The sequence below is a fragment of the Alosa sapidissima genome, chromosome 22 (assembly GCF_018492685.1).
Source record: "Alosa sapidissima isolate fAloSap1 chromosome 22, fAloSap1.pri, whole genome shotgun sequence".
Lineage (NCBI taxonomy): Eukaryota > Metazoa > Chordata > Actinopteri > Clupeiformes > Clupeidae > Alosa > Alosa sapidissima.
Genome location: NC_055978.1, coordinates 22,451,950 through 22,473,001, shown reverse-complemented (window position 1 = coordinate 22,473,001; position 21,052 = coordinate 22,451,950). Strand labels below are relative to the sequence as shown.

Below are 21,052 nucleotides of genomic sequence, written 5' to 3'. Positions count from 1 at the left end.
ACTGCCTGCAACAACAGCGGCCTCGGGGAGCAGTGAGGGGTTAGCTGCCTTGCTCAAGGGCACTTCAGCCACGGCTACTGGTCGGGGTTCGACCGGCAACCCTCCGGCTACAAGTCCGAAGCGCTAACCAGTAGGCCACGGGCCACGGCTGCCCCTATAGGCTACAAGTGGCCAGACAAAAAACATTGACATTACATATTAAATTCAACATGCTGGTATTAAATGAACCGACAACACATACAAAGTTTGACATAGGCCAGACGCGTGGAAATTCTTTAGGAATCCAGCAGAGGGAGCTGCTTCAATACCTTTGCTATTAGCCTACTGTGTTCAATGGTCTGGCTATTAGATATTCATCCAGATGATGGTCTACTTATGGGGGCATAAAGTTCTGTAGGCTGCTGAAAATATCAGAAGACTGGATGCCAGCCATCAGTGAGCCGCAGAATTTGGATGAAGGGGTTTCACCCTGGCCATACGGGAGAGTCCTAAACGTAGGCCCTGACCGGGAGACTTTACTGCAGCGCCTTAGGACTTCTTCCAATCTGACCTGTGGGCACAAATACAAGTAAACAAATTAAATCACATCTTTCAAATGCTGAAACACCTGCCTAAACTGGGAGGCATTTCAACTCAATAACAAGTATCTAAGGCCAATCATTTAATGATTTCCCTCTAGTTTTACCTGGAGGATTCCACTTGGGAATTCTACCTCCAGCTGGACTTGTGGAGGGTACAGGGCTTGACATGGGGGGAGTAGCGGGGGGTTTCTTCAGGGCGGGTGCAGTGTTGGTTGTAACTGGACTTAGACTGATGGTGGGGCTTGCCAGACCTCTGCTGCTGGAGGGAGTTTTGTAAATGTAAATCAGGTTTCTAGACCAAGTATACTTGTGTATACAAGGAATTTGGTCTCTGCATTTATCCCATCCGTGAATTAGTGAACACACAGAGCACACAGTGAACACACAGTGAGGTGAAGCACACACTAACCCAGAGCAGTGAGCTACTGTACCTGCTACAGTAGCGGCCCTCAGGGATCAGTGAGGGGTTAGGTGCCTTGCTCAAGGGCACTTCAGCCGTTCTCACTGGTCGGGGATCGATAACAGTAGTTGGGAATGAAGTAACACTTTAGGTTAATTTAAAAGGGACACTTTGTAATATGTATCTTGTACAGTATTTCTTGTATCTGTTCCACCTTTGAGCGTTACCTGTCGTTGTGGCTGGTGTTTTAGATTTGGTAGCCTTAGGGGTCTGCTTTTCCCTCTTTGGAGGGGGTGTTTTCTTGTTGCCCTTGCTCTGTTTACTCTTTTTCGGCTCTTTCTTGATGGTACATTCCTCCTCTTCGCTCTCGTTCTCCTCACTGAAATCTGATCCACTCTCTGAGTCTGAATAAAATAAATAAAGCATATCACATGAGTGACTGAAAGAATATAGGTAGTCTCATTTTTTAATCATATTCTGAGGTGATGAACAATCACTGCTACCGGGTGTGTTTTGGGGGAGGTAGTCCTCATCTACAGCACTATCTTTATCTTCCTTCAGGGAGGACGTCAGTGCTGTGTTGGCACAGTGCTGCCGACAGTATGTGCCAAGGAAGCAGCCTTTCTTTGTTTGGATGATTTAGGGGATAACTGTTCGTTTGTGATCATTTAGCCCTGAGGAATATCAATAAAGGTAACAGAAATCACTTTTATCTCATCTTTTATGAACTGTGTAGGTCAACAAGCACTTCCTGAATAGACTATATGCAAACACTGTCTCTATGCACAAACAAGTGCAAGATTTTCTTCTCTCTCATTACCATGGTTATTGCTATCCACACTGCAGTTGGACAATCATGGTGCCGAGTGTTGGGCTTGATTCTCATTAACTGTGAACAAAACAAACACAAATATATAATTATGTTTTTGACAATGGGGAAATCGGTATGTATACACAAAACACAGAGAGAGAGAGATAGAGAGAGAGAGAGAGAGAGTTATCATAATCATTAAAATCTACACATGATGAATGTGAACATTATTCTTTGTAAGTCCTCGGTAGTCTATAGATCATTTTGGTGTTGGTCTGCAGTCAGATTTAATTTCAAGTTTCTAAAAGCCCAAATCTCCACCTTCCATAATGGCACTGCTAACTCAGCACAAAACAAGATGGACACTGATAACATGAAATGATTGGACAGGTGTGAGGCTGGGAAGCCAAAGGCTTCGTACAGTAGCTGGTTTGGAGTATCCACAAAACAGGATAAGATTGTAATGAACAGTTAGGCAGATAGAATCAAGCATAATTTGTATAGCTCACAAATCAGGAAGTTGGCAAAGATGAGGACTCTTCACACCACTGGCAGCTGCTACTGAACAGCATCACTACCAGACATCTGTCTTCAGGCTCCATGCCGCCACCATCATCATATAAATAAACCTTAATCAACTTGTTTGCACCACCACACTGCACTGTATGTTTATTGTTTGTCTTTCACATCGTGTGATTTTACTTACTTGTCCTGTCAGCATATTGTACACAATCTACAATATATTGTCTTTTGTATTGTATGTGAAGTATATATTTCTGAATGGCAAAAGTCACCAACTGGCTGCCGAATTCGATTTTCTTATGTGTAAACATAGGCCTACTTGCCCATTCTGGTTCTGATTAGATTAGATTCAACTTTATTGTCATTGTGCAGAGTACAAGTACAAAGCCAATGAAATGCAGTTTGCGTTTAGTTGATTGGTTGTCACTGCCACCAGGATGCAGAGTTCAGTAAGGTGACATCAGGAAGTAGCTAATTGTAATAGAAAGCATATGAGAACAGTTTAGTCTTAAATCTAGATACAAAACCGACTATGGACCCTTTCAAGAGAGTTCCATTATCAGCATCATAGTTGGCCCCACAAGACTTCCTTTTTAACATTCCATATGTTATCTTAATGCAGAGGAAGTAGATTGGGGCCCAAATAGAACGTTTAAGCATTGTTTTTGTTTACCTTGTTGAAAGGGTCTATAGTTGGAGCACCTTTTGATGCGATTCTGAAGGTGGTTCCTAAACAAAGCCACACAGTAGCTTTTGGCTGCTTCACCATGTTTATGTATTTCTGACCGCCAGATGTAACCAACAGATTTTTCTTCAGTGTGAGATGAATTAGATGTGTGGGCATGAAAGCATAATGAGCCCCATTTGAAGATGAGGTCAAACTACAGTTATTCAAATACCTTTCATCAGTGAAAAGTATAATATGATGGCACCCCTGCAGAGGCATAGACACACAGACACACACACATACAGCAGGACTAGTTAGGAGGAGGACACAGTTAAGTTACATGGCAACAATTCATGTGCTATGTTTTTGCATGAGGTTTATTTTGGGAGTTGGCCGTTGGTAGGCCTATTGGGCATTTAATTGTTTGAGCACCCACCGATGGAAACATAAATCAGCGCCTATCCCGACACTCTTTCAACTACATGAAACTTAATAGTGAACCATCAAATATACCCTCCAGATTTAAGTGCTCATCACTGTGCTCATTGCTCATTTAGCAATTTAATCAAACTGCTTAAAAGTAAATTAAATCCCAAACCAAACCGAAAACCTGCTTTTGGTAGCCGCTCCAAACGAAACGCATCTCACAATAAAACGCACCTTAGAAAAAAACAAATCCTTAACTTGCTGTTATCTACGCTAATTTGTTATTGTTCATGAAGTTGTGTCTGGCCAGTTATTATTTTATGAGTAGCCTTTTACTTTATTTCAATAAAATTCTACAACAGAAGCCTCATAAAAAAATAAAGGCCTGCCTCGAATACAAGCCTGCCCCAAATAAAGGCCTGTGCTTTGCGCAGCCTAAGTAAATAAAAGACCCCAGTCACAATTTGAGGATTTTATGGTATGTTTGTGTTTGATTAAAACTGCAACAACAGATTTTTAAGCTGGTTTTCTTGACTTTAGTTTAAGTTTAGCTAGTTAACTGTACACTCTGAGGCACATGTCTATAAAGAAGTAGCCCTCTGGAAGTACTAGTGTAACTAATAGATAGAGTAACCCAGCAACACATCTGCTGATAAAATGTGTACAATAGTGTAAATCACTTTCTGACATCTAGATAAATGTAATCTGGATGGGATGCATGTAATGTGATTGGGTTAAGGGGTCTAACTGTGCATGGGTATGAGGGCCTGGTTAGAGGCATTCACACTCAACACCCTCAAATTCCAGAGGTAATAAAAGCTTTAGGGTGGGCACCGAGTTATCAAATAAGATGAAAAAGGCAGAGGTCATATCTAGATCATACACATCTCCCCAATCTATAGTGCAGCAGAACTGAAGAGAGTATGTCTGTAAATGCCATAAATCTAACATTCATCTTGTTTGCTATATTACTTGTATAGGAATAGCTGCAGGCTTCCCTCTGTCTCTAGTTTCGTAGAGTGCTGAAGCAAACTTATAACTAAGTCTAAAGGGAGAAAAGGCCACATTTTGCATAAGCTAACTTCTGTGAAGTGCTGCCTTTTCTTGCTTCTTTGTACTACACTGCTTACCTGTGTACATGCCATTAGAAGTCCTGGGCGCCTGCAGTCCACTTTGAGCATCCCTAGTCAAGTAGTGGCAGCCACCATGGAGACCAAGAATGATTAGAATTCCTTTACAGAACTGCAGTTATCAATATATCTTCAAAAAATGAGACATTTACTCAGGCACCTACAGGGCAGTGTAGATATCTGTGGGGACAGTGCAATGGTGTTTTAATGAGCCTGAATATGAATGTGGTCACTTAGCATTTGTAATGTTTTAACATCCAACAAGGAGATTGACCAGTGAGCCCCCTGAAATGAGAGCCTCACACTGCATTCAGTTTCTGGACAGCCTTTCTACTTTATTACAAAGAGAAGCAGCCTCGCATGTGGTCAGAAAATACAAGAGCGATCTGTTTGGTTTGTATGTTTTTTTTTCCTTTCATAATCATTTTTTTATTGATTTTCCTTTTCCTATGAAATGCTGCCAGTGAAAACAGCCAGAGTGAAGTGCCTCAGTCCTGCTTCGACTCCGATTCCATTCGTCTGTCCCCGGTTCCCCTCCCCATGCCCTGCCCTCCCCTCCCTTGCCCCTGGCCCATAGCGCTCCAAGCGATCACATGGGTATGGGTGTCCTTGCTTCACAGAAGTGTCGTCGCTTCTTTGAGATGGTCTGCTGGTCAGTCGTGGTCAGAGAACGGTGTGTGTGTGTGGCTTCAGTGCGCCGCCCTTCGTCCAATGGCGGCCCACCCCGTGAATCCTGTTATATCCACATATTGCGCCTGCGTCCACCTCCTTAAAAACGAAGTACAGTCGAGGTGGTATTTTTTTCTCCTCCTATTTTGCCTTATTTTTCTTCTCCAAAATAGATGTCATATATATATATAATATATATACACATTCATACATACATATATTTATTCATGTGATGTCCAAAAAAAAGTTTAAAAAAGGAAAAAAAAGAAATGTACACATTTATTACAAAACTTGTAACAAAGACTAGACAGTGTTTGGGTTTTTGTTTCTTCATGCGTCGAAGAATGACGACAAAGCTCAGTGAATGTTGAGCCCTAGAGGTAAAAATGGAGTGTGGCCAAGACAGTCTCTAAAACAAGTCTCTGACTGTTTCCATTTTTGTTTTGTTTGTTTTTGTTGAAGCTGGGCAGCAAAATAAGAAATGTGACTAGATGAGACGAGACGAGATGGGTGAGGCACTACATGCACAGGTTCAAGGGGTGGTGTTGATCAGGGGGTGAAGGGGCAAGTCAAGAAGAAGTGTGGATGTGTGTTAAGAGGGCTGCTAGTCTTGGTAAAAGAAAGTGCGCTCACATTTAAAATGAAAAATAAAAATCACAAATATTTTTGTGTTCTTTTATTACCAAATAGTACTACAATGAACATTGCATTCTCTCCAGGCCTCCATTTTGTTTGTCCCAGGGTCATACTGTACTCGATGGAGGTTGCTTCATTTCCATTCGCTCGCTATGAACGCTTGAACACTTCAAAGAATGAAGTATAAACCTTGTTCTGTTATGGTCAGAGTGAGTGTCTCAGTCTGTCATCCTGCCTTACAGGCATAGGTGTAAACCCAAAAGGAAAAAAATAAAGAGGAAAATGAAACTCAGACGGTCCGAAACGGGAAAGGAATAACAGAAGAAAAGGATAAAATGAACCTTTTTTGCCTCGTCTTTTTTTAAAAAAAAAAGAGAGAAATGAAAAGAAAAGGAGAAGAAAACAAACGAGTGTGTGTTTGTGTGTTTTTTGGGCAGCACATAATTCTGAAAGGCAGGACCCCACAGCCAAACATGGCAAGATGGGGCTCCCAACCCGAGTCAATTTAGCTGATCCATTGAGGAACATGTGTTTGTTTGTTTGTTGTTTTTTTTTTTTTTAAAAAACAGGATGCCTGAGCCACAGCGCCATCTATCTGCCAGTTCAGTGAGTGACAAGCCAGGACAGCCATACCCCTGCCGCCGTGACGACTGCGAGCAGGGCGGACAGCTCAGAAGGCCTGCTGAGCGGGGTTGTAGTTGAAGGTGGATGGAACATGAGGCCGCTCTTCTAGCTTGTCGTATTCCAGGTGAAACTCCTGTCAATGGTCGGAGAGAGAAAACAAACGACAACGCTTGGTGATTGGTGGCAGAAGTGGGATTCCCCAATTTTCTTTCAAAACATTTAACACACTTAAACAAAGTGAGCTTTAAGGAGAGAAGCTGGGTTGAAAGGTTTTTATTAAGTAAAAATGAACAATCTAAATGTGTTAATTAAAAAACAAATTATGCTTTACAGTTAACATTTTAATAAAACACACATAGACCATACAGGATATTACACTGTGCAATGTCTGCAGACAAATCCTTAAAAAAAAACACAGTTCACAGTGATTTTCATACAAATAATTTCTTATATTTTGAAGTAACGATAGATGTGCGCTTTGGTATACGGTATGCCAGAAAGCCACGTGTTACTTACACACACATTAAGAATGAGATGGTGAGAGTTAAAAAGAGGACCGTCAATACCTTTACCTTAGCTACCTTCCTCCAGTTAAGACAGTCGAAGAAGTAGTACGTCCCCCGCTCGTAGGTGTTGGTCTTTAATGTAGGCTCCATCCCCGGCGCCCGTGTGATCCAAACTCGCTCCTCCTTATGGTACCTCCAGTCCCGGTTAAACCTGCAAACACCAAAACAAAACGTTGGCAAAGCTTTGGCATTCACCCATCATAGACTACTTCATCCTTCCTCATTCAAGTCATTATATGTGTGTGTGTGTGGGGGGGGGGGGGGGCAATGACCAGCGATCCCTAAGTATGTTTTAGAGTAGACCTAGCAGTCAGTGTGGCAATCCCCTGTGTGTCCACAAGGGGGTGCATGGCACTTAGAAATGCTAATGAGTATGCACATGGAGATTCATACACAATACAAGCCTGCTCATATTCTCACTTTTACACCAGCACATGCTATATAAAGCACATGCATACACCCCAACCCTTAACACTCAAAGAGTCAAAAACATCAGTTCCTTAAGTCTCCTAAAGTGCCAGTTCAAGCTTTGAGCTCCCTATAACAGTCCAACAGACTCTCCACATGAACAAATCAAATCATATCAAGAGTTGGAAGAGTTTCCAGAGGGCTGCTAATAGTCATCTTGCTAAAAGTTCTTGTCTGCGTTTACACACCTACTTGCATTTGACCATAGAAGCAAAATAAAGTATAGTGGCCCTTCAAACACTGAATAAACAAAAATCTAGGTTGCTTTCCAAGCAGATCGGCAGTGTAGTAGAACGTTTCAGTATACGTGGCAAGTGCATTCTGGGACGGATGCCCACAATACACCTGCCAAGTACTTGTGGTGGCATGCCACTGTGTCAACCCAGGTCCCCGGTGCCAACACACTGGCACTTCCTGCCACTTCCTGACAGCCTGGAAACACTGCTGCCACTGATAAACTGCCCAGGAACCAAGGCCTGCAATGATGCTCAGGAAGAGCATTTGAAATCTAAATAGTGCAGTTAGTTTTCAATGTCAAAAGCAACAATATTTTTGTTGTCTACACCCCTTCGCATGTCAACATTGTTTGATATTGTGTTAAGTCTACTTCGACTAAAGTTTTGATGCTTTACACAATCTTCCTTAAAAAACATAGGGATTGATTTTTATCGGTCCATATCCTGTCTTTTCGGTTTGTAAATAAATCAGTGGTGGAAGTGTTTTCAAACTCTACTGTGAGTAAGTCATGTTTATATACGTACAGCTCTACTGCTGCGAGTAGTTGTAGGAGGTCGCCTCCGTTCATGTAGTACAGGTAGAACAGCAGATCTTCTCCGTACCGCGACAGCTTTATTGCAGCCAGCTGTGGAGGAAACAGCCACACGTCAGCAAACTCCTCGTTCTCTCTCTCACACACACACACACATACACAAACACACACATACGTACACAGCGCCAAGCACACCCGTATAGGTTTACTCCAAAAATGCACGTGGCGGCGGCAGCAGCAGTTCTCTTTTCTCTCTCTCTCTCTCTCTCTTTTCTGAGCTAACATTGGTGCCTTTTCAACACAAACATGCTAATACAAAAGGTGGCACTCAACTTCCATCTAGAGGTGGGGGAAGAGGGGCCGAGTAACAGCTTACTGCTATCCACCCGTTTGAAAAGTGCTTGTTTGGTGTAGCTAGTGCACACAAACAGGGCACAAAAACCATAGGCAGAGTGAGAACAACAACAACGTGTTAGCTGGTCAAACGGGCATGTGCTGGCGCATTCACCTCCTGGTACAGATATGCAAAGTGAGGAGGGAGCTTGTGGGTGGTTTTGGCGACGCCGTTTTGGCACTAACGTTCACACCGCCAACAGGTGCACCTGACAGACAGTCTACCTGGGGACAGGTGTTTTGGAAAGGGTTGAAGTAGCACCTACCTTGTCCCTTATGTGAATGTTGGTTAAGTATTCAGACGGAACATGGAAGTCTGGAAATATACAGAATATAAACAGGAACTGGTTAATGTCTATTCTAGAACATTCTAAATCAGACATGGCAGAGTGGGGCAGGGGCTTACCGATGTCCTGAGGCCGACAAGGTGCAGATGCCCAAGGAGAGGCAAATTTGGGGTAGAGATTTCTGTTGGTATATAAAAACAGAGGGAAAAATGATTAACTAGAATTGTGTTGGACGCTAAACAGGCAACATTTTTTAACTGAAAAATGACTGACCACCTCTATTGTCCTTTTTTCTGTGTACTTTGTTAGATTATATACACGTTTACATTTATCTGGGCTGGGGAAAATGAACACATGGATCACACAAAATTATCTCACACTTTTGACCCTTTGATAAATGCCCTGGGAGACTAGTGTAAGACGAATAGTTGTGCATGCAAAATACACACATTACTGTGTTCGCATGGGGAGAGGAAGAGACTATAAAAAGGGAGATAAGACATGAAACCTTTGATGCGAGAGAGAGTTTTAAAGGTTCTGGTAGTGACCATCAAGTGGCATTTGGGAGCACTGTAGCATGACCGAAGCTTTGCTGTGGGTATTTGAGGTGGCAGTTACAATCCCACAAACGGGTGTGAGTACGAACAAATATCAACAATACAGCTGCTCTGAAAAAGCTCAAACCCAGGCCGAGAACAGTGTTCTTATTTATTCATACATACATACACACACACACACGCAATCTCAGAAGAACAGAGGAGTCTGAACGGCCTACTACTAACACACACATACACACACACACACACACACACACACACACACCACAGCAAATGCAACATGTTCAACTGAACATACAGGCTGTGAGTTGTCTGTGGGTTTCAATTTCTGTTTTAAAGAAGGAATGTCTATTCCAAGGAAGACTACATATACTGGGCCCCAGCTGTGGCGCAACTGGCTGGGGCACCTGAACTGTATGCCGGCGAACCGGGTTCGATTCCCGCCCCGTGGTCCTTTCCGGATCCCACCCCGACTTTTTCTCCCACTCGCTTCCTGTCACTCTCTACTGTCCTGTCACATTAAAGGCATAAAAAGCCCAAAAATATACTTAAAAAAAAAACATATACTGGTATTTTGTCTTCCTCTCTCACACAATCCCTCTGATGACTTAAAAAAGAATTGCGAATTTTGAATTTTTTTGCATAGATCTGTTTCTTGAGGTCACCAAATGCTGTCAGTAAGGACAAAAAATAAAACAAACAGTAGCCAGACAGCTTTGTCGCTGCCTGGCAGCTCTAGCTGTTGGCTGCAGCAACTCAAGCTAGGTAGAACAGATTTTTTTTTTCAAAACAATCGACAGAATTCTCCTTTAACTTTGTGAAATGACTACCAAGCACAGCTTCCCATTCTTTATATTACTCCTAACCAAAGAGCTGATCAGTGTGTCAAGATAACAAGGAAGAGAGACCCGAGAGAAAGAAAAAGATAGATGAAGGGAAATAGACCTCTTAAATTCGCCTACAAAAAGGATCCAAAGCTGCCATGCTATGTAAGGAGATCCTTCAAAGGTCTATTGGAACAGCCGAGGAGAAGGACAAGATGAGAATCCATTGGGGTGGAGCGGGGAGCCTACTCACTCTGGCGAGTTCAGGTTGAGGCCTAGTGTTGTCAGGTCGCTGCCTAGCGCCAAGTGCACCATGCCCGGGTCTGTCTCAGCTGCCCGGATGAACGTTAACAGGCCGATCATGCCAAACTGGTCTGTCACCATGCCTGGGGGAATGTTCGTCACCCGACCTGCAACAGAGCAAAGAGGGAAGAAAACTTTTAGTTGTTACCAAGCAAGTTCCAAGAATGGGAATTCCAATTCCAGGGAATTATGGTGTGACTGCTAGGCAGCTTCTAAACTAGGTCAACCAATTTTTTTGCCAATTTTTAATAATCGGCGTTGGCCGACACCTGAGCATATTAAGACGATTAACAGGCGGGCACATTTGCGGGCAGGTCAGTGTTGCTGCTGTAGAACACGTGCGACATTGCCCTTTGAGTCAATCAAATAGTCAAGAGTTCCAAACTTCTTCTGGGTGGTGGTAGTGTAGTGGTTAAGGAGCTGGGCTGGCATGCAGTAGCCCAAAAGTTGTGGGTTCAATTCCCAGCTTTCATCGTTGTGCCCTTGAACAAGACACTTAACCCCAAGTTGCTCCGGGGACAATGTAATTCCTTGTAATATAGTTGACATACACTGCCCTTCAAATGTTTGGGGTCACTTTGAAATTTCCATTCCAGTTGATTATAGCTGACTGCTTCTTCACTATATGGTTCTTGCATAGTTTGGAGATGTCCTTTGGATCACTGTCCTCTTTTGGAGGGAATTGGCTCTAATCAAGCACTGTGGCATGGCATTGCAAACTGTAGTGAACGCTTTCCTTCATCGAGATTCCTTTTCCTGTACACATTTCCCCACTTCGCCACCACCAAAGTGGTCTGCATCTCAAAAATGTTCCTCTTTGTGATCTGCCATAGATTAGGCAGCAAGTCATTTTATTTGCAGTCCTCCTCTATAGACTGTCTGTGTTCTTTTGCCTATTTCAATCTTTTCATGTTATTTTCTTTACAACTCTGCCTAGAACCTTGATAAAGGCTGTTTGCCGAAACGTCGGTCTTGAATAAATCATATAAATAGAGATCAGAGTGTGCGGCTACTCTGTCCTTATTCTGACAGCCTCCTGGCCAGCTCCTCTACTTGGGTGTGCACTACTTGGTGGGGTGTGCCCCACTACTTGGGTTGATGAGGCCAATCACATCGTGTATAAAGTCGGTAGGTGGGCTTAACATAATGATTGATGGCATAGTTGCAACGGTTCGGCGTGAATTCCCTGCTACTTGAAAACAAAAAGATGAATGTTGCTGTTGGCGAACAGCGTGACACAAGTTAAGCTTTTTTTAAAGTTGCCTCAAGTTTCAACTACAAGTAGCCAACTAGCTCCACTGGTGGGAAAACGCATGGGACTCATGAGTTGTAGCGCCATCCTATTGCGTGCAGAGAGTATTTGAAAGACAACCGATTATCCCGCCCCTCTGACTGAGCACTGCAAACGGTGAGTCTCCAGACCCTACATCTTGATGTGGGTCTGGCTCGTCAGGCTACCCCATAATAGCTGATGCTCCAGATACTCAACTCATCTAAAGGCGGCCAGTGGTACTGCTTCTCTAGTCATGGCAGCTTATTGTAATGATCAGTTGACCATTTCAAATTATAGTCAGATTAGCAAACACAATGTGCCATTGCAACACAGGACAGTTGGCAGCTGATAATGGACCTCTCTGTACACTCCCTCAGTGTTGATATTGCATAAAAATGATCAATTTCCTGGTAAAATAGTAATTTACAACATTAACATTGTTTAAATTGTATTTCTAATTGATTTGGTGTACAATGGCCAAAAATGTTGCTTCAAACACAAGGAAAGTGACCCCAAAGCTTTGAACGGTAGTGTGTGTAAGTCACTATGGACAACAGTGTCTGCTAAATGAATAAATGTAAACTTCTGGACGGTTACCAGCTGTCTGTTAAAAGGAGGCAAATGATTGGGTGGGAGATGTAGGAAGGGTTAGGCATGGTGTGCTGTGATTGGAAGAGGAGAGGCTCACCATCAGGTAACACCTGGATCCCTTTCTTCTGCTGGTTGTTGTTCTGTGCTGTTGAGCTCTTGTCCCCGGGGAACTTAGGACCGTCTGTGCTGGATACGCTCTTGCCCGATGAGTTCAGGTTCTGAGGAGGAAGCAGAGGCATACTTAGCAAGACCCAGGGCAACTTTAAGTCACTGAACATTTAGATATTAAACCTTTAGACAGCTAGACGTGGAATGAAGCAAGGTGTAGTCTATCCACGGGGACAAAACCTTTTTGCTGGCCTCTGCCTCCGCTTTTAACATAAAAAACGGTCAATGTTCACTACAAAAGTGTGTCATCAGTGAGTTATTGTCACACCAATACAACCTTGAGTTCCTACTTTTGTTGAAGTATACAACAAAAGAAGGTCTCTCTTTGTCTCTGTTGTTACAGACAATAGAATGCATTTATCTATAGAGTGGCTTTTTCTATACTGCAAGAGTGCTCAATTATTTTGCTGAATGACTCTTTTTGCACAGCACTAACAAGCAGACCTTGCATGTGCCCGTAATGGCATGGCCTTCAGAGAGCTGACGGATCTCCCTATTTGAGTACTCCTTGTCCCCGCTCCTTTAGGGACAGAACCACTCAAAAAAAAAAAAAGACAGACACTGCTGTGAATTAAGTCTGAGAGGTGTTGTGATTCAGCTGTGGCTGAGCCAACTCCATCATTTGTCTCTTGGTAACTCTGCACCTGAGCACCATCTCTATGTCCAAGCAGAGCAAGCAAAGCCCAGGAGAGACTAAAGGAGTCAATGTGTGAGAGTCTGTCTGTGTGTGTGTGTGTGTGTGTGTGTGTGTGTGTGTGTGTGTGTGTGTGTGTGTGTCTAGCCTCCAAGCTGTTAATTAGCATGGAGAGGAGTTGGGAGTGTCGTCATTGATTTTTCCTCCCAAGTGCAGGGATGAAAGAACAGACGGAGAGGAGAGAAGGAAGAGAGAGGAGAGGAGAGGAGAGGAGAGGAGAGGAAGAGAGAGGAGAGGAGAGGAAGAGAGAGGAGAGGAAGAGAGAGGAGAGGAGAGGAGAGGAGAGGAAGAGAGAGGAGAGAAGGAAGAGAGAGGAGAGAAGGAAGAGAGAGGAGAGGAGAGGAGAGGAAGAGAGAGGGAGAGGAGAGAAGGAAGAAAGAAAGGGGAAGAGGAAAGGAGAGGGAGAGCGATAGGGACAAAGTGTATGCAGTGATCTCAAGTCTGGAAGCGAGACAGACTAGGCCAAAACACAGCTTATAGTGCTTCAAGAACTGACCACAAAAACAGCACAAAAAACAGCAGGAAACCTGCCATCCGAGGGATGCTTGGTGTTCCCCTCGTGATTCTCTCTCTCTCTCAAGTAAAAAGTTAGTCTTGTTGTGGGAAGATATAGAAGCAAAGGAATTCATAATCAATATGCCTTCTCACTTTGAAGTGGAATGGCAGACTATTTATATACATTATGCATGTTCTCTCCCTGCATTTCTTTCTATATATATATATATATATATATATATATATATATATAAAAAAATCCCACTGTGCTTAGCCTCTGCAGTATAAACCCTAGTTTTAACACCTGTGAACAATATAGCATTTTTCATCTTGGGTCTGTTTGCCCTTGTGTAATGCTGTGTCTTTTGGGGGATTACTTAAGAGCTTGGGTTTGTTTCCACCATTCCACACAGAGACTGATTTCTTATTGTGAGCAAGACGATGACTCTGGTGTGTGTGTACCGATTTGCTGTCGTCATTATTCGACGTTGGGTCCTTGTAGTTGGGCCCAGGCAGTGCAGGGAAGTCCTCGTTGTGGATGGAGAAGTCTTGAGACTGTTCGTTCGATGGCTTTGTGACCATTCCAACTGAAGGGTGAACAGAGAAGATGGACAACATATAAAGTCTGAACCATTACATCAACCAGGGTATGGATGGATGGATGGATGTGTGTGTGTGTGTGTGTGTGTGTGTGTTGAGTGTGTATGAGTGTGAGTGTGTGTGTGGAATGTGTGAGTGTGTATGAGAGTGTGTGTGTGTGTGTTGAGTGTGTATGAGTGAGTGAGTGAGAGAGTGTGTGTGTGTGTGTGTGTGTGTGTGTGTGTGTGTGTGTGTGTGTGTGTACGTACCGTAAGGGGCTCTCCCAGCCAGTGGGTTAAGCAGTGGAGTTGGATTGGCGTTTCCTTCCCTCCGACTCCGGTCCGCTAACGCAGGGAAGTCCGAAAGGTCCAGCCCCGTGACATTCTCACTCCCGTCTGGACGCCAGACACACACAAACAGAACCAGAATGATTCATTATATGGAAGACTGGAATCTCAACCATTTTAGCAGTAATACACAAGTACATCATATTTGGAGTACTGTGAAGTCTGCTATTGTGGTAGTTGCTATTGCTTTTAAAATGTGCCTTCTTTTCTTTTAAATAAATCTGTCTAAACACACACCACCTTTCCAACACATTACATTTCCAACTTCTTGGAGCACAGATTTCACACGCATCTAAAAAGTGTCATTTACCCGTTCCGTTGAAGATGTTGCTCGATAACGAGCTGTTCATTCCGAACGCTGGATTCCTGTTCATCCCAAACCCCGACATACTGCAGAGGAAAACAAAAACAGGTATGTGTCAGCATTCTAAATGACAGTCAGAAGGACAAACTGCTGATGCATATGTACAACATAAAGGTGATGGCACACATAAATACAACACCTTTTCCACATAAATACATCACTTTCATTTCAACCAGAGGTTTCCAACTGACTGAGTGACAGGGACCTCCACCATTCTGACCAAGGGAGAAATCTGGAGGTCCACTGCTGAATATTAAAAAAAAACTAAATAGTGATTCCCACAGCGACATATAATACATGGTCAGTGACCTGCAGCAATGCTCTTCATTAACCGCCAGTGGGCCATGGACTCTGGTGCAGGTAGTTTTGATTTGTGTGGGTAAAAGTGAGTACACCCCTGTGTAACATCACGAAACGATTCAAAACTACATCACCCTACTTTATAAACAGTAGGGTGCTTTCCACGTTTGTTGGGCACAATGGAAGCAGATGTGCACACACACACACGCGCTTCAGGAGCACACACACTTTATCCTGAACAGGCCAGCCATTAGCTCAGAAATTGGCACAGAATCCTGCTGCTCAGGGTTACTTTAAATCACTGATTAAGTTAATAACCAGCATTTAATTAATTCCCTGTATTCACCCTAACTCTTTCTCTCTGGACTGTTCAAGTTGGCTAAAGAATGAATACAAGACAGAAAGAGAGCAGTCCTCTTTGTCCAAGAAAATAGTTAAAAGCTGACAGAGTTGTAAAGAAGGGTGCTGTGCTCCCACTGTGTGGAAAGCAATGCCATAAGGATAAAGTATTAGCAAAGATCCTTAATATACAGTATTAGGCTGGTTCAAAGCCATCCCAGGGGACTCTTTCAAACATAAAAATAAAACCTAAAGAGATAATCTAGGTCTCTCCACTGCTCTCCGTCTCTTCATTCATCAATACGGGAAAGATAGAGAGATAAACAGAAACAGAAGAAACAAGTGAAGGAGTGAGGGAAGAAAACAGAGAGAATGTGTAGAGGGAGATAGAAGAGAGAAAGCCAGAGATACACAGAGAGACAAAGAGGGTAGAGAAGCAATCAGCATTCTCCAACACCACAGACATAACCATACAGCAGATCATACACACACACGCACACACACCTAAAACCTATGGCTCCAAATGCTCTCAGAGTGCCCTTCTGACCATCCAATCAGCTCGCTCGCTGACTCTCAAACAAAACTTGTAGCCAATAAGAACAACCTTGACTTTATAAAATTGTTCCTTTTTTTCCCTTTTAGCCCCAATGACCCCCAAAACACAGGAAGAACCACTGCCAGGAGAAAGCAGTGATTCACACCATCTACACCGGAGAAGTCGGGCTTCTGGCTTTTTTTCTGTCCCCCACACACACACACTCCTCCCCCCCCCCCCCCCACCCCCGTACTAGGGTCCAGGTAATGCATCAAAGAGCAGTGCTGAGATTCATGGTAATGGGCTGTGCTGGAGTCCCATCCCTGCATGTGGACCAGGCGTTAAGGCCAGATAAGGCCGCTTAGCAGCACTGGTAAAGCCTCAGCTAAAATACAGAAAGGGCTGCTCAGATAAGGATGGGCTTTGGAACCACACTCTCCCACTCACACGGAAGATAAGACCCTATGAGCTTACCGATATTTAACGAAGGAAGATAGAGTGTGTGTGGGTGAGACAGTGTGTGTGTGTGGGTGAGACAGTGTGTGAATGTGTGTGTGTGTGTCTGGAAATGAACAGTATCTGTGTCTGTTCTAATAGACTCATCCCTCAAGCTCCCTACAGACCCAAGACAATTCAGCGACTGACTGAGACCTCATTAAAAGACTGTTACATCTCTTGCCCTTACTGAGAAGAAGAAAAAAAAAAAAAAAAAAAAAAAAAACACACAAGCTCTTCCTTATTCTGCTTCTCTGCATTTCCAGACACCAATCTGCAGTGAGTCAGCCAGCATCCTCCCCGAAGAGCAACAGTCTCCGACCCCGTACACTTCACATCAATAGGGGAGGCTGGGATTAGCAACGCCTGAGGCAGAGTCTCTCTCTCTTCCACTGTGGCCGGCCTGAGACAGTACGGTTTCACAGTGAGAGTAACCTACAAGCCTTACCTTTGAATGAGAGCAGGTATGGTTACACAGCATTGCTGCACCTAGCCAAACTGAGCCACCGTCTAGATAAGACTCTCAAATTTTTGATGTCGTCATAGAATATTTGAATATATTTATATTTGCCCTCCAGTTCACAAACAAGTGATAGTCAGATAGTGAAAAAAAAAAAATCATGCATACTTTCAATCTAATGAAAGAAGCACTGTCTGCCCGTGGCTGGCACGATGCCACCCAAGCGCCTGGCACACGTACCTGTTGATGGTGAGTGGCTGGCGCGCCTGCTGCTGCTTGGGCATGCAGATGATGCTGGGCGAGCTGCGGTTGGGGCTGCCCAGTCCCGAGCTGCCCATGCTGTTGCTGCGGCCGCTCATGCCACCCATACCCTGGCCCACCTGCGCATGGTTCATCATGTTCCGGGTGTTCATCGGAAGGATCCCCCTGCAGGACGAGCACGACAAACACACACACACAGATACATGATGTCACACACATGCATACACACACATATATGCACATATGCCCATACATATTTCTACAGACACACACAGGCACACATTTTATCCACTTGGAGTGATGGAGTGTGAACCAAGACCAAATAGCTACATTAACAATCCCCTCAATCCCAAGTCATTACTGGCAACTAGCACTAGGCTATGTGTGAGTGAGTGCCGTTGCATGTGGAGACTGGAGGAAGATGAAGGAGCAGCACAGAGGAAGAGACAAAAAAGGGGTGAGGGGGAGAGAGAGAGAGAGAGAGAGAGAGAGAGAGAGAGAGAGAGAGAGAGAGAGAGAGAGAGAGAGAGAGAGAGAGAGAAAAGAGCACAGCAGAGCATTAGAGACAGAAAGAGGGGAGAAGTGAGTTACACCATGAGAGGTGTAAACAGAAGAGTGAGATGAAAGAGTGAGGTGTGGAGAGGAAGACACAGAATACCAGTACAGACGAAGAGCAAGAGAAACGATAAAACCAGAAGTGAGCAAAAGAGCATAGAGGATAGGATGGGAGCGGAAAAAAGAGGAGGGGGAGGAGAAGAGAGGAGGGGGAGGGGAAGAGGAGAGGGAGGGAAAAGAGGAAGGGAGAAGAAAGGAAGAGGGATGAGAGGAGAGGGAAAAGAAGGGAGGAGAGGAGAGAGAAAAGAAAGGAAGGGAGGAGAGAAGAGATGGTAAGAAAGGAGTGGCGGCAGAGAGAGTAGGAGGGAGGAGAGGAGGGAAATGAAAGACGAGACAAGAAGAGGGGAGGGGAGGGGAGTGATGAGGGGGGACTCGGACCTGCTTGGCGAGGGTGGGGTGTGCAAGGAGAGCGTGGGCACGCCGGTGGTTGGTGTGACGTGGCTGGGGAGCTGGCTGCCCTGCGTCAAGCTCCTGTTCAGCTGAGGGTTGGTGTTGCTCATGCCCCTCATCGGGAACCCTAGTGCACCTGCAGCGGAAGCACAGGAGAGAGGAGAGAGGAGAGAGGAGAGAGGAGACGTCACCTCAAAGAGGTCATTTATACAGCAGCACAATTCCTGCACACTGGGCATTCTCAAGTGCTTTACAAATGTGCAGATAAAAAGAACATAGAACAAAATAAAATAACGAGATAATAATAAAAAAAACAAGCATGGTACCTCAAAGCAAATTAAAGAGCTTAGAACAAATAAAACATAAAAAGTAGTGAGCAAAGACAAATCTAATTAAATAAGTGTTTACTTATTTAATTAGATTTGTCTTTGCACACTTCCATTTGATCTTTTTATTTAGTGTTTGAGTCTGTTTAATTTCTTATTAGTAATTCTAATACTAATATTACTCAAGCATACTAAATTTCTAATACAGCTATTTCAATGTCACACCATCCATTGAAATAAAGCACTTTCAAACAAATGTTGCTGGGCTTAGCTATACAGTCCACCCCCACACTGATCATGTGCAGGCTCAATGATTAACACATACAGTTTGGCAACAAGCTGTAATTGTTACTTAGCATGTGCATCGTAATACAGCGAGTGTGTTATATAACTCACTATTCGTATGTGGACTAACGAGGCAAACATGGAGCACTGCAATAATGTTTAGGAGGTCGCAATAACACCAACCGTATGAATACACTGTGACATGATGGTATCTCGGCAGCACAGATCAATTAGGCTAATGTTTACCCTGCTAGAAACCAGTCAGCCTGTCTGGTCAGAAACAGTGGAGGACTGCGGAGACATTCTGCATTAGATAATAAACAAACATGTTCTTTTTTTATATTCATGTGTAGGCTAAATTTTAGAACCTAAACTTTAGGTGACCGGTCCTGACGTTAAAAAATAGTTTGTCGTGTGCATCTGTCCAGAGAGAAGCATGTGTAGACTATAGTTGGCTTCTTTCCTGTGATGAGCATAACTGTAACCTAGTCGACTTATTCAGATCTCTGTCTGAACTTCAGCTGTTTGAGGGGTAGAATGAAGCGCACCAAATCAATAAATGGAAGTTTGCTTCAATAGCAGTGCTTTAGTTTGGCAGTCCTGGGAGATATTAGTGTTTTTTGCCATTTGAGTAACACTTCATTTGAGTAACACCTGGTAAAAAAAGTCGGAACATGATTTATTTATATTGCAAGATATACAATTTTATTGAACTAAACTAAGTAACGTTGGGTACCAGTACCGAACATCAGGTGCCGATTCCAGTACTACTATTGGTTCAATTGTGAGTTACCTAACTCTAGTGAAGACAGAGGCTGATGTCGCTGTGGGAGGCATGCCTGCTGGGGGTTTCTATGGCAACGGCCCACACACCTGCCTCCGCATCCAAGGATGCAGTAGGAGGTTGTGGGTGTGTGTGCATGCGTGCAAAGCACATTGGCGAAGCAGGCCTGCTGCACTGCAATTTGAGTGAGAATGTAGAGACAGAGTGCCATGTTCCTCTCATCGGTAAACAAGTAAATAAAACACAAACAAGGCTACAGAGGCAGTAGAGTGCTCAGTATGTCCTCATGATTCAACTCATGAGTGTGTGACCACTCAGTATGAGAAGTGGGGGATGTGAGTGGGAAGGGGCATGCTTTGGGGCTTGGTTATGACAATAACAATAAGTTAAATGCACAAGCTGGAGAAGTGGAGTTTTGGAACACCACAGTGGGCTTCTGGAAGACCACTCAACAGGGTGATGGAGAGAGCAAAGAGGGAAGAGAGAGAGAGAGAGAGAGAGAGAGAGAGAGAGAGAGAGAGAGAGAGAGAGAGAGAGAGAGAGAGAGAGAGAGAGAGAGAGAGAGAGAGAGAGAGAGAGAGAGAGAGAAAGAAAAAGTGCTTACTTTGCCCGTATAAACTGGCGCCGAGCTGCGACAATTGACCTGACGACGATGGTGATGGAGATGCCAACATCTGGGAGAGAGAGAGAGAGAGAGAGAGAGAGAGAGAGAGAGAGAGAGAGAGAGAGAGAGAGAAAGAAAGAAAGAAAGAAAGAAAAAGAAAGAGAGGGAGACAGAGAGAGAGACAGAGAGACAGAGAGAGACAGAGAACAGAGACAATGTGAGTTCACATGAAACATGGGTGAAGAGCATTACTAAATAATAGGCTATGCTTTGCACAGGTTTACACAGGTATAATAGAGTACATTAAGTATATATACTCTTGATCCCGTGAAGGAAATTTGGTCTCTGCATTTATCCCAATCCGTGAATTAGTGAAACACACTCAGCACACAGTGAACACACAGTGAGGTGAAGCACACACTAATCCCGGCGCAGTGAGCTGCCTGCAACAACAGCGCCGCTCGGGGAGCAGTGAGGGGTTAGCTGCCTTGCTCAAGGGCACTTCAGCCGTGCC

At 43.9% G+C, this 21,052-nt stretch overlaps 1 protein-coding gene across 6 annotated transcripts in view; it reads right to left on the bottom strand.

Annotated features, from left to right (window-relative positions):
• Positions 1–6,209: 6,209 nt before the first annotated feature.
• LOC121697334 (CCR4-NOT transcription complex subunit 2) overlaps positions 6,210–21,052 on the bottom strand; it is a 36,408-nt gene continuing 21,565 nt past the window's right edge. For 4 of the 6 annotated variants that reach the window (XM_042078819.1, XM_042078820.1, XM_042078818.1 and 1 more), the window contains 13 exons: positions 20,539–20,608; positions 18,528–18,675; positions 17,514–17,699; positions 15,091–15,170; positions 14,703–14,828; positions 14,317–14,441; positions 12,595–12,715; positions 10,584–10,740; positions 9,069–9,130; positions 8,929–8,978; positions 8,262–8,362; positions 7,033–7,183; positions 6,210–6,599 (listed from right to left, as the gene is read on the bottom strand). In XM_042078819.1, the coding sequence (XP_041934753.1) occupies positions 6,513–6,599; positions 7,033–7,183; positions 8,262–8,362; positions 8,929–8,978; positions 9,069–9,130; positions 10,584–10,740; positions 12,595–12,715; positions 14,317–14,441; positions 14,703–14,828; positions 15,091–15,170; positions 17,514–17,699; positions 18,528–18,675; positions 20,539–20,608 (1,464 nt within the window). In that variant the 3' untranslated portion in view covers positions 6,210–6,512. Of the gene's footprint in view, positions 6,600–7,032; positions 7,184–8,261; positions 8,363–8,510; positions 8,684–8,928; positions 8,979–9,068; positions 9,131–10,583; positions 10,741–12,594; positions 12,716–14,316; positions 14,442–14,702; positions 14,829–15,090; positions 15,171–17,513; positions 17,700–18,527; positions 18,676–20,538; positions 20,609–21,052 lie in introns of those variants that run through there. The other 2 variants (XM_042078816.1, XM_042078821.1) reach the window with 2 other exon arrangements.